Source organism: Panthera leo, chromosome A1, assembly GCF_018350215.1.
Source record: "Panthera leo isolate Ple1 chromosome A1, P.leo_Ple1_pat1.1, whole genome shotgun sequence".
Lineage (NCBI taxonomy): Eukaryota > Metazoa > Chordata > Mammalia > Carnivora > Felidae > Panthera > Panthera leo.
The window spans coordinates 7,536,393-7,551,054 of record NC_056679.1 but is presented as its reverse complement, the minus strand read 5'-3'; the positions used below and the strand labels follow the sequence as shown (position 1 = coordinate 7,551,054).

Here is a 14,662-nt window from a genome sequence, read left to right as displayed (position 1 = left end):
ATGTTATGCCACAACAGTTCTCACTGGATTGAGACCAAAACGCAAAGTAAAAACGTAGGGGTTTTTTTTGTTGTTGTTTTTTTCTTTTCAGTTCATGAGAGGTTGCCTTTTTGGATTTTAGGACAGACGGTCCCATTTGTTAGCCAAGGTCATGGGTCTGATGTGGATTAACTAACTTAGTACCAGAACTATTTAACAGCTTTTCCGTGGTACAGAATTATAGAAGCGTGTCTCTGGACTCAGGGCCAGAAAGCGTGAACACCTAGGCTTTGAGAACTTTCTTACAGTTTTGTGGGTTATGGACAAGAGTTCACAAATGACACCAGGAGACTGAATGGTTCAGAGAAGGAAAACAGAGTGCCAAAATACCTGCAGACTCCAATCAAACATGGATCCTACGAATTTACTGTCCTTATGAACGCAAGCACACGTATTCTTGAACCGTGCGGCGTGGAGCTCTGGGGAAGGGCGTCTCTGATATCATGTGCGTTTGGATTTTCCTGGGGAGCTTGTTAAAATGCAGATTCTGATTCAGTAGGCCTTGAGAGTCCGCATATCTGTCAACTCCCAGCTGCAGCTAACACAGTTGGAGGGAGACCAGCGTTGAGTAGTACGGGTCGAAAGGTCAGAAAGTGCAAATTTAAACCCAGCATTACTCAACAAACTACTAGAGGATATTTTAAGCTTTAATGACAATGGGTATTACCAAACAACGCATCGGAAGTTGTTTCCTTGAAGAGAAGGCTCCCCAGCCAAACTGATCTTTACCAAGGATCCAAAAAGTTAAAAAGCACAAACACTGAGACCTCTGTATCCTTACGTATCTGTATCTGTGATTTCCTCCTTCCCATAGGATAACGCCTTGTCTCAGATTTCACTTGAACTTGATCATCTAGAGCAAGACACATGCAAAACATTGTTTCTTATCTCTGTGCGTCTTGCCTGTACGGTAATCTGGGCCTGCAAATGGGGAACTGAGACTAGTGGCCAGGTGACTGGGCAATATAACTGTGGAGGGTGGCTTGCCATTAAAGGGAATAGCCCGTTATTGCTGATGGGAGTGTCCCCCCAAGCCTGTGCATTTGGGGACGGGAGTTTTCCCTCCAAGAGGCTGGAGAAGCCTGAAGTGAAGGCGCTAGAATGGAGGTCACTCACTCTGAGGGGAGGGACTGAATCAAAGTCAAAGTCCAACTCAACAAGGCTCAGGCTGCGTGAGAAGCTGTGTTCTCTGAGTAGCCTGCCCCCTGTGCCACCGTCGGAGATGGAATGTGAGAGCCACCAGGCCGCCTTCTGACTCAGTATGAAATGTTACATTTTAGTTTCACACGTTTTCCAGAATAACTAGTTCTCTTTCTTGTGTGTGTGTGTGTTTTTTCAGAGGGGTTGTTTCCATGGTCATTTTGAAAATGACAGAAACCCAAGCTGGAGAATACCTACTTTTCATTCAGAGTGAAGCTACCAATTATACAATATTGTTTACAGTGAGTATAAGAAGTAAGTGCCCGTTGCTACTCGGTATTCACGACATTCCGAAGGGATGGTGTAGAGCCCATGAGCTTTTTGCCAGCTGCTCGGGACACAGTATTCAGGTTTCCCTCAATATGTAGCTGAAATGACTGCACTCGCTCCCACCATCCACATAACCTGTTGAGACCCTCTGACAGACCCGTCCGTGTGCTATCAGAATGAGCACTCTTCAAAACCCAGGACACTACGGGGCGCCTGCGTGGCTCAGTCGGTTGAGCGTCCGACTTCGGCGCGGGTCACGATCTCGCGGTCCGTGAGTTCGAGCCCCGCGTCAGGCTCTGTGCTGACAGCTCGGAGCCTGGAGCCTGCTTCCGATTCTGTGTCTCCCTCTCTCTCTGACCCTCCCCCGTTCATGCTCTGTCTCTCTCTGTCTCAAAAATAAAAAAAAAAAAAAAAAAAAAAAAAAAAAACCCAGGACACTCTCTATTTGGCTTTTCCCCCACCCATTTTTTTGACTGACAGGGAAGAAATGGGAAACATTTCGACCTTGACCTTGGAGTCAGAAGTCCTGGGTTCTTATTGTGGGCCTGTCACTGCCACCTTTGGCGGGTCACTTAATCTCTCTGAACCTCAAATTTCTTATCTGTAAAACGGAGATAAAAATGCACACCTCAAAAAAAAAAAAAAAAAGAAAGAAAATGCACACCTTACAGGATTGTAGGATCTTAGCAGCATCCAGGAGAGCTCCCTGAGATGTTGGAAAGGTCTGTGTCTGCTCTAACAACGTAGTCACAGGCCGCGTGGGGCCGTTGAACACTTGAAATGTGGCCAGTGTGACTGAGGACCAAGGTCTTGACGGCCCTTGAATAACCACACGGAGCTAGTGGCTACTTTATTTATACAAATGCTAGATCACTCTGCAAACCGCCGGGAACAATCCAAATGTTCTTATGGAGGCGACTGTGTGGTTGGCATTCACCACCTGCATGGCTTTCTGGCTTCTTGTTTCTCCCAATTACACACGGGCCTAGTGATGGCAAAGAAAAAAATCTTTTTTTAACATTTATTCATTTATGAGAGACAGAGAGCACAACCAGGATAGGGGCAGAGAGAGAGGGAGCCACAGGATCCGAAGCAGGCTCCAGGCTCCGAGCTGTCGGCACAGAGCCCGACGCGGGGCTCGAACTCACAAGCTGTGAGATCATGACCTGAGCCGAAGTCGGAGGCTTAACTGACTGAGCCACCTAGGCACCCCGAGAGAGAGAGAGAGAGAGAGAGAGAGAGGGAGAGAGAGAGGGAGAGAGAGGGAGAGGGAATCCCAAGCAGGCTCCACACTCAGTGAGCCCCTGGGCTCCATCCCATGACCCTGGGATTGTGACTTGAGCCAAAATCAAGAGCCAGAGTCAACCTGCTTAGCCACCCAGGAGCCCCTAGGGTACCTTCTTTTCATCTATTATTTACAGTGTAAAAATAGGACAGCAGCTACCCAAGTTCATTGTAATGTGCTTTCAGCATCCTGTTGGGTGGTGAGGTTCAAAAAAACCTGGTAGAGGAGGATTTGGCAACAGTGTGAAAAAGAGGAAAGGGTTTAGCGAACCACAGGTTTAGCGGTAACCAGCAAGTAAGGCTGGGTTGCTACAAAACAGGAAAGCCGAACCTCGGCCGCCTCCGATGGAGGGTGCAGGTCCGGGAAATTAATGGATGATTATTCTTCTCGGTTCTACATTTTTTTTTCAGCTGCGTACTGACAAAACAAAACAACCCGATAGTGAAGAACAGGAATTTCTGAAGTTTGAACAGCCGAAGGAATTGAGAATGTTTAGGACACAGAAGGAAATATTTTGGAAAAAAAAAAAAAAAAAAAGCCTGATTGCAGTATAATGTAGAGGAAACTTTCCCGGCATATAAGTCAGGGAACCTGGCTTAAGTAGTTAAAATACTTTGGATGGTAATTATCTCCCTTGATGGTTGCTTCTGATTTTAAATCTCTGAAAGATTTTCATGTGTGAGTAAAGCTACACTTAAAAACAGTTGCTCTAGGGGCACCTGGCTGGCTCAGTCGGTTGAGTGTCCGACTTTGGCTCAGGTCATGATCTCGCGGTCCGTGGGTTTGAGCCCCACGTCGGGCTCTGTGCTGACAGCTCAGAGCCTGGAGCCTGCTTCACATTCTGTGTCTCCCTCTCTCTCTGCCCCTCCCCTGCTCAGGCTCTGTCTCTGTCTCGGTCTCAAAAATAAATAAAAACATTTAAAAATATTAAAAAAAAAAAAGAACAATGGGAAATCCCATGTCCTATTTACATGTAAGTTATTACATTTAAATGTAAATTATGTAAAGTATCACCACTTTGGAAAACAGACTATCATTATGTGTATAGCTGAACTTGTGCTCATATCATATAAGCCAGCAGGTCCCCTGTGTAAAGAAATCTACACACCTGCCTTAGTAGAAATGGATAGAATGTTCATAGCACTATTGTTGGTAAACACAACAGATTGGTCACGAGCTAAAGGTCCGTTGCAAGAAAATGGAGTAACAGATTGTAATATATTCACCAATGCAATACTATGTAAAAAATGAATGTAGTATAGCCACATGCAAAACCATGGGTGAATCTTAACAACATGAGGTTGGATAAGAAAAGGAAGTTGTGGAAGACGACCTATTGAGGATACCATATTTTGAAAACCAGAAAACAAACCAACATATTGTTTGGGGACGCAGAGCTGTGTGGTGAAAACATTTTTAAGAGCACAGGAATAATAAACACAAAATCAGGATAAAGGTTACCTAGGGTTGAGATGGTGAGAAGCAGAAAAGTAGATATTTATTAATATTTCAGTTATTGTGTTGGATATCAGTCTATGGGCATTTATATTTATTTAATAATAAAGACTAATTGCTTTGAAATTTATACTTCATATATTCTTTTGCCTCTCTCTCTGTCTCTCTGTCTCTCTCTCTCTCTATATATATATATAATCATATTTTTAAACAAAATGTAAGACCAGAGATTGGGATTTAGAACAGGAAAACTTTTTTAACAGACAAGGTGTGTTGAACAATGGACTGATCTTCCTCGGGAGGTAGTGAACCCCTGTCACCACAGGGATCCACACAGAATAGAAAGTTTGTATGTCAAACATTATGGGAAGCAGAAGCTGGGGCGGGGAGGTGAAGTATAATCGCCCAAAGCAAATGGGAGACCAAACTGAACCTCTCAATTCTGTTTCAATTCTAAGTTTATCCTGCTGTATTTCTGCATTTTAAAATCAGTATATTTCTGCCTGGTTCTAGATAAAATCATGGGAAGAAACTTGGGTCTTAAACTATATAAGCATGGGTTTTAAGCTATATGTTATTTCTTTTCTTTTCTTTTTTAATGTTTATTTCTTTGTTCTGAGAGAGAAAGAGAGCACAAGCAGGGGAGTGACAGAGAGAGAGAGAGAGAGAGAGAGAGAGAATCCCAAGCAGGCTCTGCGCTGTCAGCCCTGAACCGTATGCAGGGCTCGATCTCACGAACTGTGAGATCGTGACCTGAGCCGAAATCAAGTCAGATGCTTAACTGACTGAGTCACCCAGGCACCCCAAACTTTACATTATTTCTAGTCTTTTTCCTGTGCATATTAATATTTGTATTATTACATGGCTTCATTCTACTTAACTTTAATTGTCTCTAGGTTTATGAAATACCCCAAGAAATTAGCTAAATACTGAAGTTGGCATTTCAGCCAGAGTTGAATTTAATAGATTGGTGAGGAGGGGATATATTATTGTTTATATTTGGAGGGGGGCAGAAGACATGGCTATGGTATAAAATATTTTTTCTTAGTATTTTCTTAACGATGTAGAATTCTTTTCGTGAGGGGCTACTAAGACAGTTTTTTTTTTAAATATTAAAATGTTAATAATTTATGATGCTTTAGACACGCTGCTTTACACACTAAGGAGACCTTACTTTAGAAAAATGGAACACCAGGACGCGCTGGTCTGCATATCTGAGAGCATTCCAGAACCGACCGTGGAGTGGGTGTTCTGCGATTCACAGAGTGAAAGGTATGACGGGCACGGAGATAATGGCTATTATTACTTTACTTTTGGTCTTTTTCTAATGGAGTTGACATCATACTGTGCACATAAATTGGCTCTTCAGAAGAATGGGGCTGGAAAAGTACGTACCTTATGCTACAGAGATTTAATGGATCGACATACATGAAGCATGGAGATTGGTGGCTGGCAGATAGTACTATATAAATGTTTGCTTCCATTTTTCATATGTGCCATAGCTACGTTCTCACAAATTGAGAACTCATGCAGTTTTAACTACCAAAAACTTACTAAACAATTCTATTGAAAAATGGGACTGAGTATAAGGAGAAAGAAGTAAAAAATTAGGTCACCAAATGATATGGATGTGATCCCAAATTCTAGAGGAAAAGAAGAGAACACCTGTGGGTACGTATGTAACAGGTGCATTGGGGGGGAAAAAAAAAGATGGGAAACCTACCCACCAAATAATAACGGTTGTTATCTCAGGGCAGCAGGAATACCGGCAGTTAAAATTCTTTCCTTTGGGTTTTCTGTCTTTGCCAAGATTTCCACAATGAACCCAATTATTGTTGTCTTGTAATAAGAAAAAAATACCCTGAAGGAATGGTGTGTCAACAAAGAAAAGGATGCCCTTGACTAAAGAGATAAGGAGGAGAAAAGTGGTCGTACACAGGCTGCAAGTGATCCCTGCTTCCAGCAAGGCAGCAGTTGGGGACACTCTTGGGAGGAATCCAAGTCTATTTTATGCTGGGTGGGGGAGGGGAGGAGGGTGAGGATGAGGGGGTGAAGGTGGCGGTGAGGGTGTAGAGGGGTGAGATGGGGAGTGGTGAGGGGGGATGACTGGGTGGGAATGAGGGGGTAGGGGTGAGGGGGTGGGGGTGAGGGGGTGGGGGTGAGGCGGTGAGGGTGGGGGGCTGGGGTGAGGGGGTGGGGGTGAGGAGGTGAGGGTGGGGGGCTGGGGTGAGGGGGTGGGGGTGAGGAGGTGAGGGTGGGGGGCTGGGGTGAGGAGGTGGGGGTGAGGAGGTGAGGGTAGGGGGGCTGAGGAGGGGCTGGGGTGAGGGGTGGGGGTGAGGAGGTAGACCCGCTGACTTCCTTCCTGAGTGATGCCTCTCCTCTTCTTGAGCTCTGCAGACTCTGGGACCTGCAACCTTCTTCTCTCCCCCTCCCTTGTTGTCCTCTTTTGGGCTTCAAAGGAAAGACACTCACCTTGTCAGGCTGTGTTAAAACCTAATCCTGCTTTTCTTTCTCGTCTTTTTTCCTCCTCTTTCGTCTTCCTTTTCTATTGTCTCTCTCTCTCTCTAAAGAATAGCAACAGAAGAGGTCACCCACCCCCCCCCCCCCCCAAATTTAAACTTCCATAAAAATGTATGTCATTCCCTCCAGTGTTGATGGGTTCAGATAACTAACTAGAAACCTTAGACTTGGGTTTGTTTACCTTTTTTTAAAGTTTATTTATTTATTTTGAGAGAGAGAGAGACAGAGAGAGAGAGGGAGAGAGAGAATCCCAAGCCGGCTCCATGCTGTCACCGCAGAGCTGGACGCGGGGCTCGATCTCACGGACCAGGAGATCCTGACCGGAACCAAAAGCAAGAGTTGGTCGCTTGACCGACTGGGCCCCCCCAGGCGCCGGGTTTGTTCACCTTCTGATCCGCTCCTTTTTCTTCAACAGGCTCTGGAACCTTTGCCTTTGTTTCTCTCCTGCACGTTCGTCTGTAACGTTAAAAGGTGTTTAGTCAAATGGCAATTCTTTTCTAATTGCAGCTGTAAAGGGGAGAGTCCAGCTGTTGTCACGAAGGAGGAAAGCGTACTTCATGAACTGTTTGGAACAGACATAAGGTGCTGTGCAAGGAATGAGCTGGGCAGAAAGTGTACCAAGCTGTTCACAATAGGTAGGAGCACGAGAATGTGAGCTTTTCCGTGATTTAGGAACGACCTGACGTTAACAGCAAGCGCCTGGGTGATCATTCCCCTTCAGGGCCGCCCTAGTTCCTTATGCCACTTGGCACGGAATATTATGGATTCTGTAGCAGCTGCCTTCTTTATAAAAGGGGTAGACCGTCTCTAAAGGAGTCTTCCGTGAAAGCAGCTTGTAACATTTGAGATGACACTAAAATCTTTGTTCTTCCGAATGTTCAGGATGTATTTTTGCAATGAGGGAAAAAAAAAAAATCGCTCTGTTTTCTTACTCGGGATGTGTGTCATCCTTCCAGATCTCAATCAGACTCCGCAGACCACACTGCCACAACTATTTCTTAAAGTAGGGGAACCCTTATGGATAAGGTGCAAAGCTGTTCATGTGAATCATGGATTCGGACTCACCTGGGAATTAGAAAATAAAGCCTTGGAGGAGGTAATATGACCAGTTTGCCTTCTGAAACTGCAGAGACGACGTCCAAATAGTACAGGTTGAAGTCATTAAATTCAAACTCTGTTTTATTAAAACCTAGGGCAGCTACTTTGAGATGAGTACCTATTCTACAAACAGAACTATGATACGGATTCTGTTTGCTTTTGTATCATCAGTGGGAAGAAACGACACTGGCCATTACACTTGTTCCTCTTCCGAACATCCCAGTAAATCAGCTTTGGTTACCATCATAGGTAATGCAGGCTGCTCGCGCAATCTTTCTTGATACGTTTAGTTGCTTTAGTGTGGAATGTGAGGTACGTCCGGCAAATTCTGATTTCAGTATAATGTTAGTGTCAGAAAGCTGAGAACGACTGAATTAAAATAGCTTTTGCATATATAAGCTCCCTCCGCCCTTCCTTTTCCACTTAAACCATGCTCGCTTGAGTGGCACTGTCTTAGTACTCTCTTAGCCCTGGCCTTGTGACGTGACCATCTGTGTTTGCGGTCTTCCCACAACTTACCAATAGACTGTAAGTTCCCGAAGGACGGGAAAAATCTCTTCCGTACTTGTAGTCCCAGACCCTGGCAGAGAGCTTGACACGAAATAGGCGCTTCATAAATACAGTAAGACCTTGGGTTGGGAGTAACTTGTTCTGGGGGTGTTCTGCAAGACAATGTTCTGCAAACATTTCTAAGAAATTTTGACTCGATAAACGAGCGATGTCTTGCGATAGGAGTAGTACCTGACGCCGAATGTCACATGATCACAACTGAGCCAATGGTTCTGGGAATTCGCTGTGATATACAAGTACGTTATGATATCCAAGCACGTTTCCGGAATGAATTATGCTCGAAAACGAAGGTTTTACCATCCTCGTTCTGAGCACCAACTGACAGGGTGATGAGCGATGACGGAGAGAAGGGACAAGCGGTTAGATGCACTGAAAGTGGGTGGGTTGTCGAGGAAGTGACAGTAACCATGCTTCAGGAGTCTCATATCAGGCGGCAGCGTCCAGCCATACTGAAAGTGCTAGGACATGGGTGATTCTCCTACCAAACTAATGAGGAAGCGCTTCAAAGAAAAAAAAAACCCTGGTGAACCCTGCTGGCTGGATTGTTTTATTCGCGGTGCCATTCTTTTATGTTGAACGTGTCACTCACTGAGAGAGCTGTTGCGACTGAGTAAAGGGCGTCCAGATTCTGTCGGCAGATCCCTCCGGTTGTACATGCTTGGTTGGGCTGGGGGAGCCCTTCAGTCTCTTGAAATTGTAAAATCTGGAGGTTTTATACATTTCTTTGGGAGGAAAGTCAAGTATTTACATCTAATTCTTTCAAAAAAATGTTTTTTCGATGTTTATTTAGTTTTGAGAAAGCTTGAGTCGGGGTGGGGGGGGCAGAGAGAAAGAGGAAGACTGAGGATCTGAAGCTGTCAGCACAGAGCCCAATGTGGGGCTCGAACTCACGAACTGTGAGATGATGACCTCGGCTGGTCGGACGCTCAACCAACTGAGCCCCCCAGTCACCCCACCGTCTAACCCTTAAAGGGATCTGGACTGTAGAAGTGGGTGAGCTCAGGCTTATGACTGGGGATAAGACGCCTGCATTTCTTGTTGGACTGTCCAATCTGACCCGCAGCATAGCCACAGCTGAGTAGTCTTACGTTATACTGATGAATAAAATGTTATTGTACCTTCTCAGGGTGTTTCCATACGAACCTCATCTAATTTAGAAATGCCTTTTTTTCTTTTTTTACAGAAAAAGGATTTATAAACGCTTCCAAATCAAGTGAAGATTATGAGATTGACCAGTATGAAGAGTTTTGCTTTTCTGTCAGGTTTAAAGCATACCCACAAATCAGGTGTACGTGGACCTTCTCTCAAAAATCATTTCCTTGTGAGCAGAGTGGCCTCGATGATGGGTACAGGTGAGCCAACAAAGAGCTCAGGGGCTCGCCAGGCTTAGCGCAAGCCTCCTTGTTGCCTTCCGGAAGAGCACTTTCGTATTATGAGTTTGTATATTATTGGGTTGACGTTGAAGTGGAGGAAGAAAACAAAGCAGAGATTAGGACACCGTAATAGTCTGATAATCAGTTCAAATAGCATAACCTGCCACACACACACACACACACACACAAAAACCCAGAAAGAATCCCATTAGTTTGAGTATGGTTCCATGGCGTTTTCTGAGTCACTAGATTGTTACTTCCCATTTGAGAGTATTGTGCTATATAGTATACTAAATCTCCCTCGGTAGATATGCAGCTGATTGAGGAAGTAAAACCCCTTAAAAACAGCAAAACATTGCCTATAAGTGCATTGATTTAGCTCTTCAAAAAATTAAGTGCAGAAATAGCCTACGGATAAAAAATCCCATTTTCCTGGGGATTTGTACAACTCTATTCAAGATTGTCTTATGGGAGAAACTCCCCATTCCCTCTTTGGAAACCAGAAAACGCCTTTTTTTTTTTCTTGTAGTTTCTGTAGCTGCGACACCTCCTAGCTCTTAAATGTAGTCCCGTGTAACATGATTTCCTGCCAGACTCCGAGTTCCTGAAAGGTATCTGTCATCTCTCAAGCAAACCAGTGGTTTAGAGTAAATTGTTTCTCAGCATGGGGTCCATAACCACTTCTGTAGAAAACATCTGGGCAAATGCTAAAAATGCGGATTCCTGGCTCCCATTCCAGACGTGCTGACCAGTTGGGGCAAAATGCCCAGATTCTACATTTTCAGTCACCTCCGGTGATGCGTATCACAGGCCTAGCTCTGCGTGGTGCCTCACACCGGCTACCAGCCACACATGACTATCGAGTTCTTGAAATGGGCTAGTTCGGACGGAAACAGGCCATAGCCGTAAAATACACACCAGATTTTGAAGACTTCGTGTGAAAAAGACACTGTAAAAAAAAAAAAATCTCATTTTTTTATATTGATTATATGGCGAAGTTATAGTATTTTGGGTGCATGGACTTACAGACAACCAGTGATTCCTCTTCAGTTATTTTTACTTTTTTATCTAGCCCACTGGAAATTTTAAAATGACGCCTGTGGCTTGCATTATGTTTCTATCGGATAGCGTTGGTCCGGGCGAAGAGCTTAGACTTGTTTTCCCCCTCGGTTCTCCTCTATTTCGCAAGTAATGTGTTATTCTTCATACCCCAGAATGATCCTTGTGATCCAGGGGTTACAGCTGATCCTTGTTGGCATGTTTAAAAAGAGCTGTCGCGCTGAGTTTGCATGACAAACCCCTTACTGTTCAAAGCCCTCATTTTTCAATTAAGAACGCAGCCTTTGACCTGTGAGCGGACTGATACCCACTTACTTCTCCGACTCCGGGTTTCTCAAAAGCAGCACTGTTGACTTGGGCTGGATAATTCTTTGTTCTGGCGGCTGTCTGTGCCTTGTAGATGCTCAGCAGCGTCCCTGGCCTCCACCCACCGGATGTCAGTAGCACCGTCACCCCCCCCCCCCCCCCCCCCCCCCCCGCCATGGCGACAGCCAAACATAGCTCCCTCCAGACATTGCCAAATGCCCCTGGTTTGGAAAAACTGCCCGTGGCTGAGAACCACTGCCTCAGAGGGATCACCCTGTTGTCATAAGCTCTTGTTCTGAATGATCAGACTTCCGAGTAGAAGGCCGGGGAGTTAGCCCTGTCTTCCCAGTTGAATGGACCACCACAGGCCCGTGCTCAGAAGGGTACCAGTGGTGTCCACATCCCCTCCCTTCTTTGCGTTGTGACTTGGGGTCAGAGAAACTCGTAGCACCATGCGATTCTCTTTTGACCCTGATTCAAAGAGCTAGGGGATCAACTCCACTTAATTCAAATATTCCTCAGATATCTTGACGGACTTGATGGTGTGAGGGTCTACAAGAATGAATACGGTGATGTCTCTTTCTCTCTGCCCCGCCCCCCAAATTTAGAGGGGGCACATTCAAAGGCAAGAGGCACCCGGGAGATCGGTGTTCCTGTGCTGCTGGCTCCTGGCACAACCCCTTGGGATTTTACAGAGTCACCCATGAGAGGACCGTGTCTCTGATATAGGGGCCACAGGCCAATCGAGTGGCAGAGTTCATTCCGTTTCATTCCATGGCCACAGTCTGCACCCCTGACCCCAAGAGGTGACTTTGCACAGGTAGCCAAATGAATAGATCGGGACAGGTCCTGATTCTTACGGTGTTCTGTGCCTTTCGCATTCATAATTGGCTGGTAGTATGGTTAACCTCTTTGGGTGTTGAAGCTCACCAGTGAGTGCGAAACCTCCATAGGATCGGTGTTCTGTCATTTCTCTATCTGTCTGCGCTACCTTGCTCAGGCAACGCGTGTTTCATAAACGAACGAATTCGTCATCACCCCGGGGAGTGGCAATGCACAGCCCCGGGCCAGAACAGTCAATGGCCTCCTCTGTGCCCTGCGAGCACCATACCCACGGCACTCACCACAACACCCACCACTCAGTGTTTATCTTACTCAAAAAGTTCTTGAAGAGCTACAGTGTGTGCTGGTGATAAGGATGCACCTGATATCACGCCTCACCACGTGCGTCACTTAACACACGGCACAAAGGGAAAGTGGAGCCTCCTCCCTCCTGAAAAAGACGCTCAACATGTTGAGCGACACCAACAACAACTGAAAAATCTCAACACAGCTTCAAGTGCTCTAGGCGTCTTTTGCTCGCCCCACGAGGCCCTGGGTTGAGATAGCAGGTGGCAGACTCCATGACGATCTGAGTCCTCTCCAACTTTTTATTATAAAACGTTCCAAGTTTACTAAGAAGCCGAGCGACTAGTGCAGTGAAACATCCCTTCCCTTAACGGTTTACCCAGACTGGACTCTGTTTGTGAGGTATAGCACTGTAATCATACTGCAACCGGTGACTTTATGAACAGAGCGACACGAGTTTTTTTTTTTTTTTCAGACGTAACCGAAAGGCCCGTGTAATAACCCTCCTCGCGGGAGGGCTTTGGTGTGGTCAAAGCGTGTATGCCAGAAGTCTGTCAGCTTCCCTACCTTCACGGCTTCGTTTCTCCTATTTACTTCCTCAAATATTACACCCAAAGTGTGAGGGTGCACATAATAAAATGTGTTTACATCTTATATCATTTTCTAACAGCCCTGGTATCTTGATCTTGAGAAGAGGTCCTAGGATAGTACATCTCTTGGCTTGCAGAATTTCCTCCCTATCAACTTCCTTAATAAACACCGAATCTACCTTCGCTTTTTCCCAGTTTCATGGTTAAGAAAAAAAAAAAACCACAGAACTCAAGATGTTATAATTATTGAGTGGTGCCTTCTGGAAGACTCTCCTTGGCTTGCCCAATCCCCGTGTCTTGCTTTGTCCTGGAGCATTTAATCTTCCAGTTCCGGGAGCCTTGAGTTCTGCACGCACCAGGCATTCACTGAGCACTTACGGAAAACAGCAGTGTGGTCGTCGTGTGGGTTCTGGGTGGTGAGTTGCCCTCCCCCTCAAGAACAGACTAACAGAAAAGCGGGCTCTCAAATCAATAAATGATATATAATCGCAGAAGTATATTGAGCCTCTTGGGGCGGGTTTTTTTCCCCCGGGAGGAAATGGGCCTTGAGCGTCCACAGAAAGGAGGGAAAAGACGTGTGGGTTCAGTGAACTACCGAGAGCCTCAGCAAACCCTGCCCCCTTCCCTGCTGCCGAGTGTGAAAGAAACTTCTTTAAGCTCCTACCACATGCCAGGCAGTGTGCACGTCCTTTATGTGGATTGTCTCATTTAATTCCCATAATCCCATCGTATGAAAGACAGACTAGGTGGTTACTTGTCCACAGAGGGCAAACTCAATACCCTTCCTTTATTCCTGTTTTCTGAAATTGCCTGAAAATTAAATTGGGGCGCCTGGGTGGCTCAGTCGGTTAAGCGTCGGACTTCGGCTCAAGTCATGATCTCACAGTTCCATGAGTTCGAGCCCCGCGTCAGGCTCTGTGCTGACAGCTCGGAGCCTGGAGCCTGCTTCGGATTCTGTGTCTCCTTCTCTCTCTGCCCCTCCCCCACTTGTGCGCTCTCTCTCTCTCTCTCTCTCTCTCTCTCTCTCTCAAAAAAAAAATTAATAAATAAATGTAAAAAAAATTTTTTTTAATAGAAATAACACCAATAGTTCTACCTCCAGAGATTACATTTCAGACTCTTTCTAATTGACCTCTTCTCAAGAACAAGATAGCAGGACTGCTAGAAACGGGTTTTTGTATACATATGGCATTAACTGTGCCATTTGTAACCTGATTTTTTATTTAAAATATATCATGGGCATCTTTCTATGGTCCTAAGTATGTCTTCCATTATTTATATTATTTCAATGGCCGCATAGGATTCCACTTTTTAGGCAATTTTATTTTAACTGACTCCTGTTGATGGGCATAACTTTAGTGGGGTTTTTTTTGTTGTTGTTCTTTCCATAGTTTTAAATTTGTTTTAATGTGATTTTTTCTCACAGTATATGCCACAATAAAGTTTCTAAATTTCTTTTTTATTCAAAATGATTACTGGACTTCATGAGCCTCATAGTAATGAAAATCTAACACATATATTGTGTTCACTATGGGCTAGGCACTATTACAGATGCTTTATACAAAACTACTTAAAAATTTAATAGAGCATTCTCCTCCCACAACCCTATGAGTAGATACTGGTACTGTCCTTTTTTTTTTTTTTTAATGTTTATTTATTTTTGAGAGAGAGACAGAGCGCGAGGGGGGGAAGGCAGAGAGAGAGAGGGAGACACAGAATCCAAAGCAGACTCCAGGCTCTGAGCCATCAGCACAGAGCCCGATGCGGGA

General features: G+C 45.1%; 1 protein-coding gene across 4 annotated transcripts in view; it reads left to right on the top strand.

Moving 5' to 3' along the window:
• The window catches only part of FLT3 (fms related receptor tyrosine kinase 3), a 123,705-nt gene that overhangs the window by 77,713 nt on the left and 31,330 nt on the right, over positions 1-14,662 (top strand). For all 4 annotated transcript variants that reach the window (XM_042940036.1, XM_042940187.1, XM_042940109.1 and 1 more), the window contains 6 exons: positions 1,379-1,494; positions 5,392-5,521; positions 7,277-7,404; positions 7,726-7,865; positions 7,963-8,116; positions 9,621-9,789. In XM_042940036.1, coding sequence (XP_042795970.1) covers positions 1,379-1,494; positions 5,392-5,521; positions 7,277-7,404; positions 7,726-7,865; positions 7,963-8,116; positions 9,621-9,789 — 837 coding nt within the window. The remainder of the gene's footprint in view (positions 1-1,378; positions 1,495-5,391; positions 5,522-7,276; positions 7,405-7,725; positions 7,866-7,962; positions 8,117-9,620; positions 9,790-14,662) is intronic.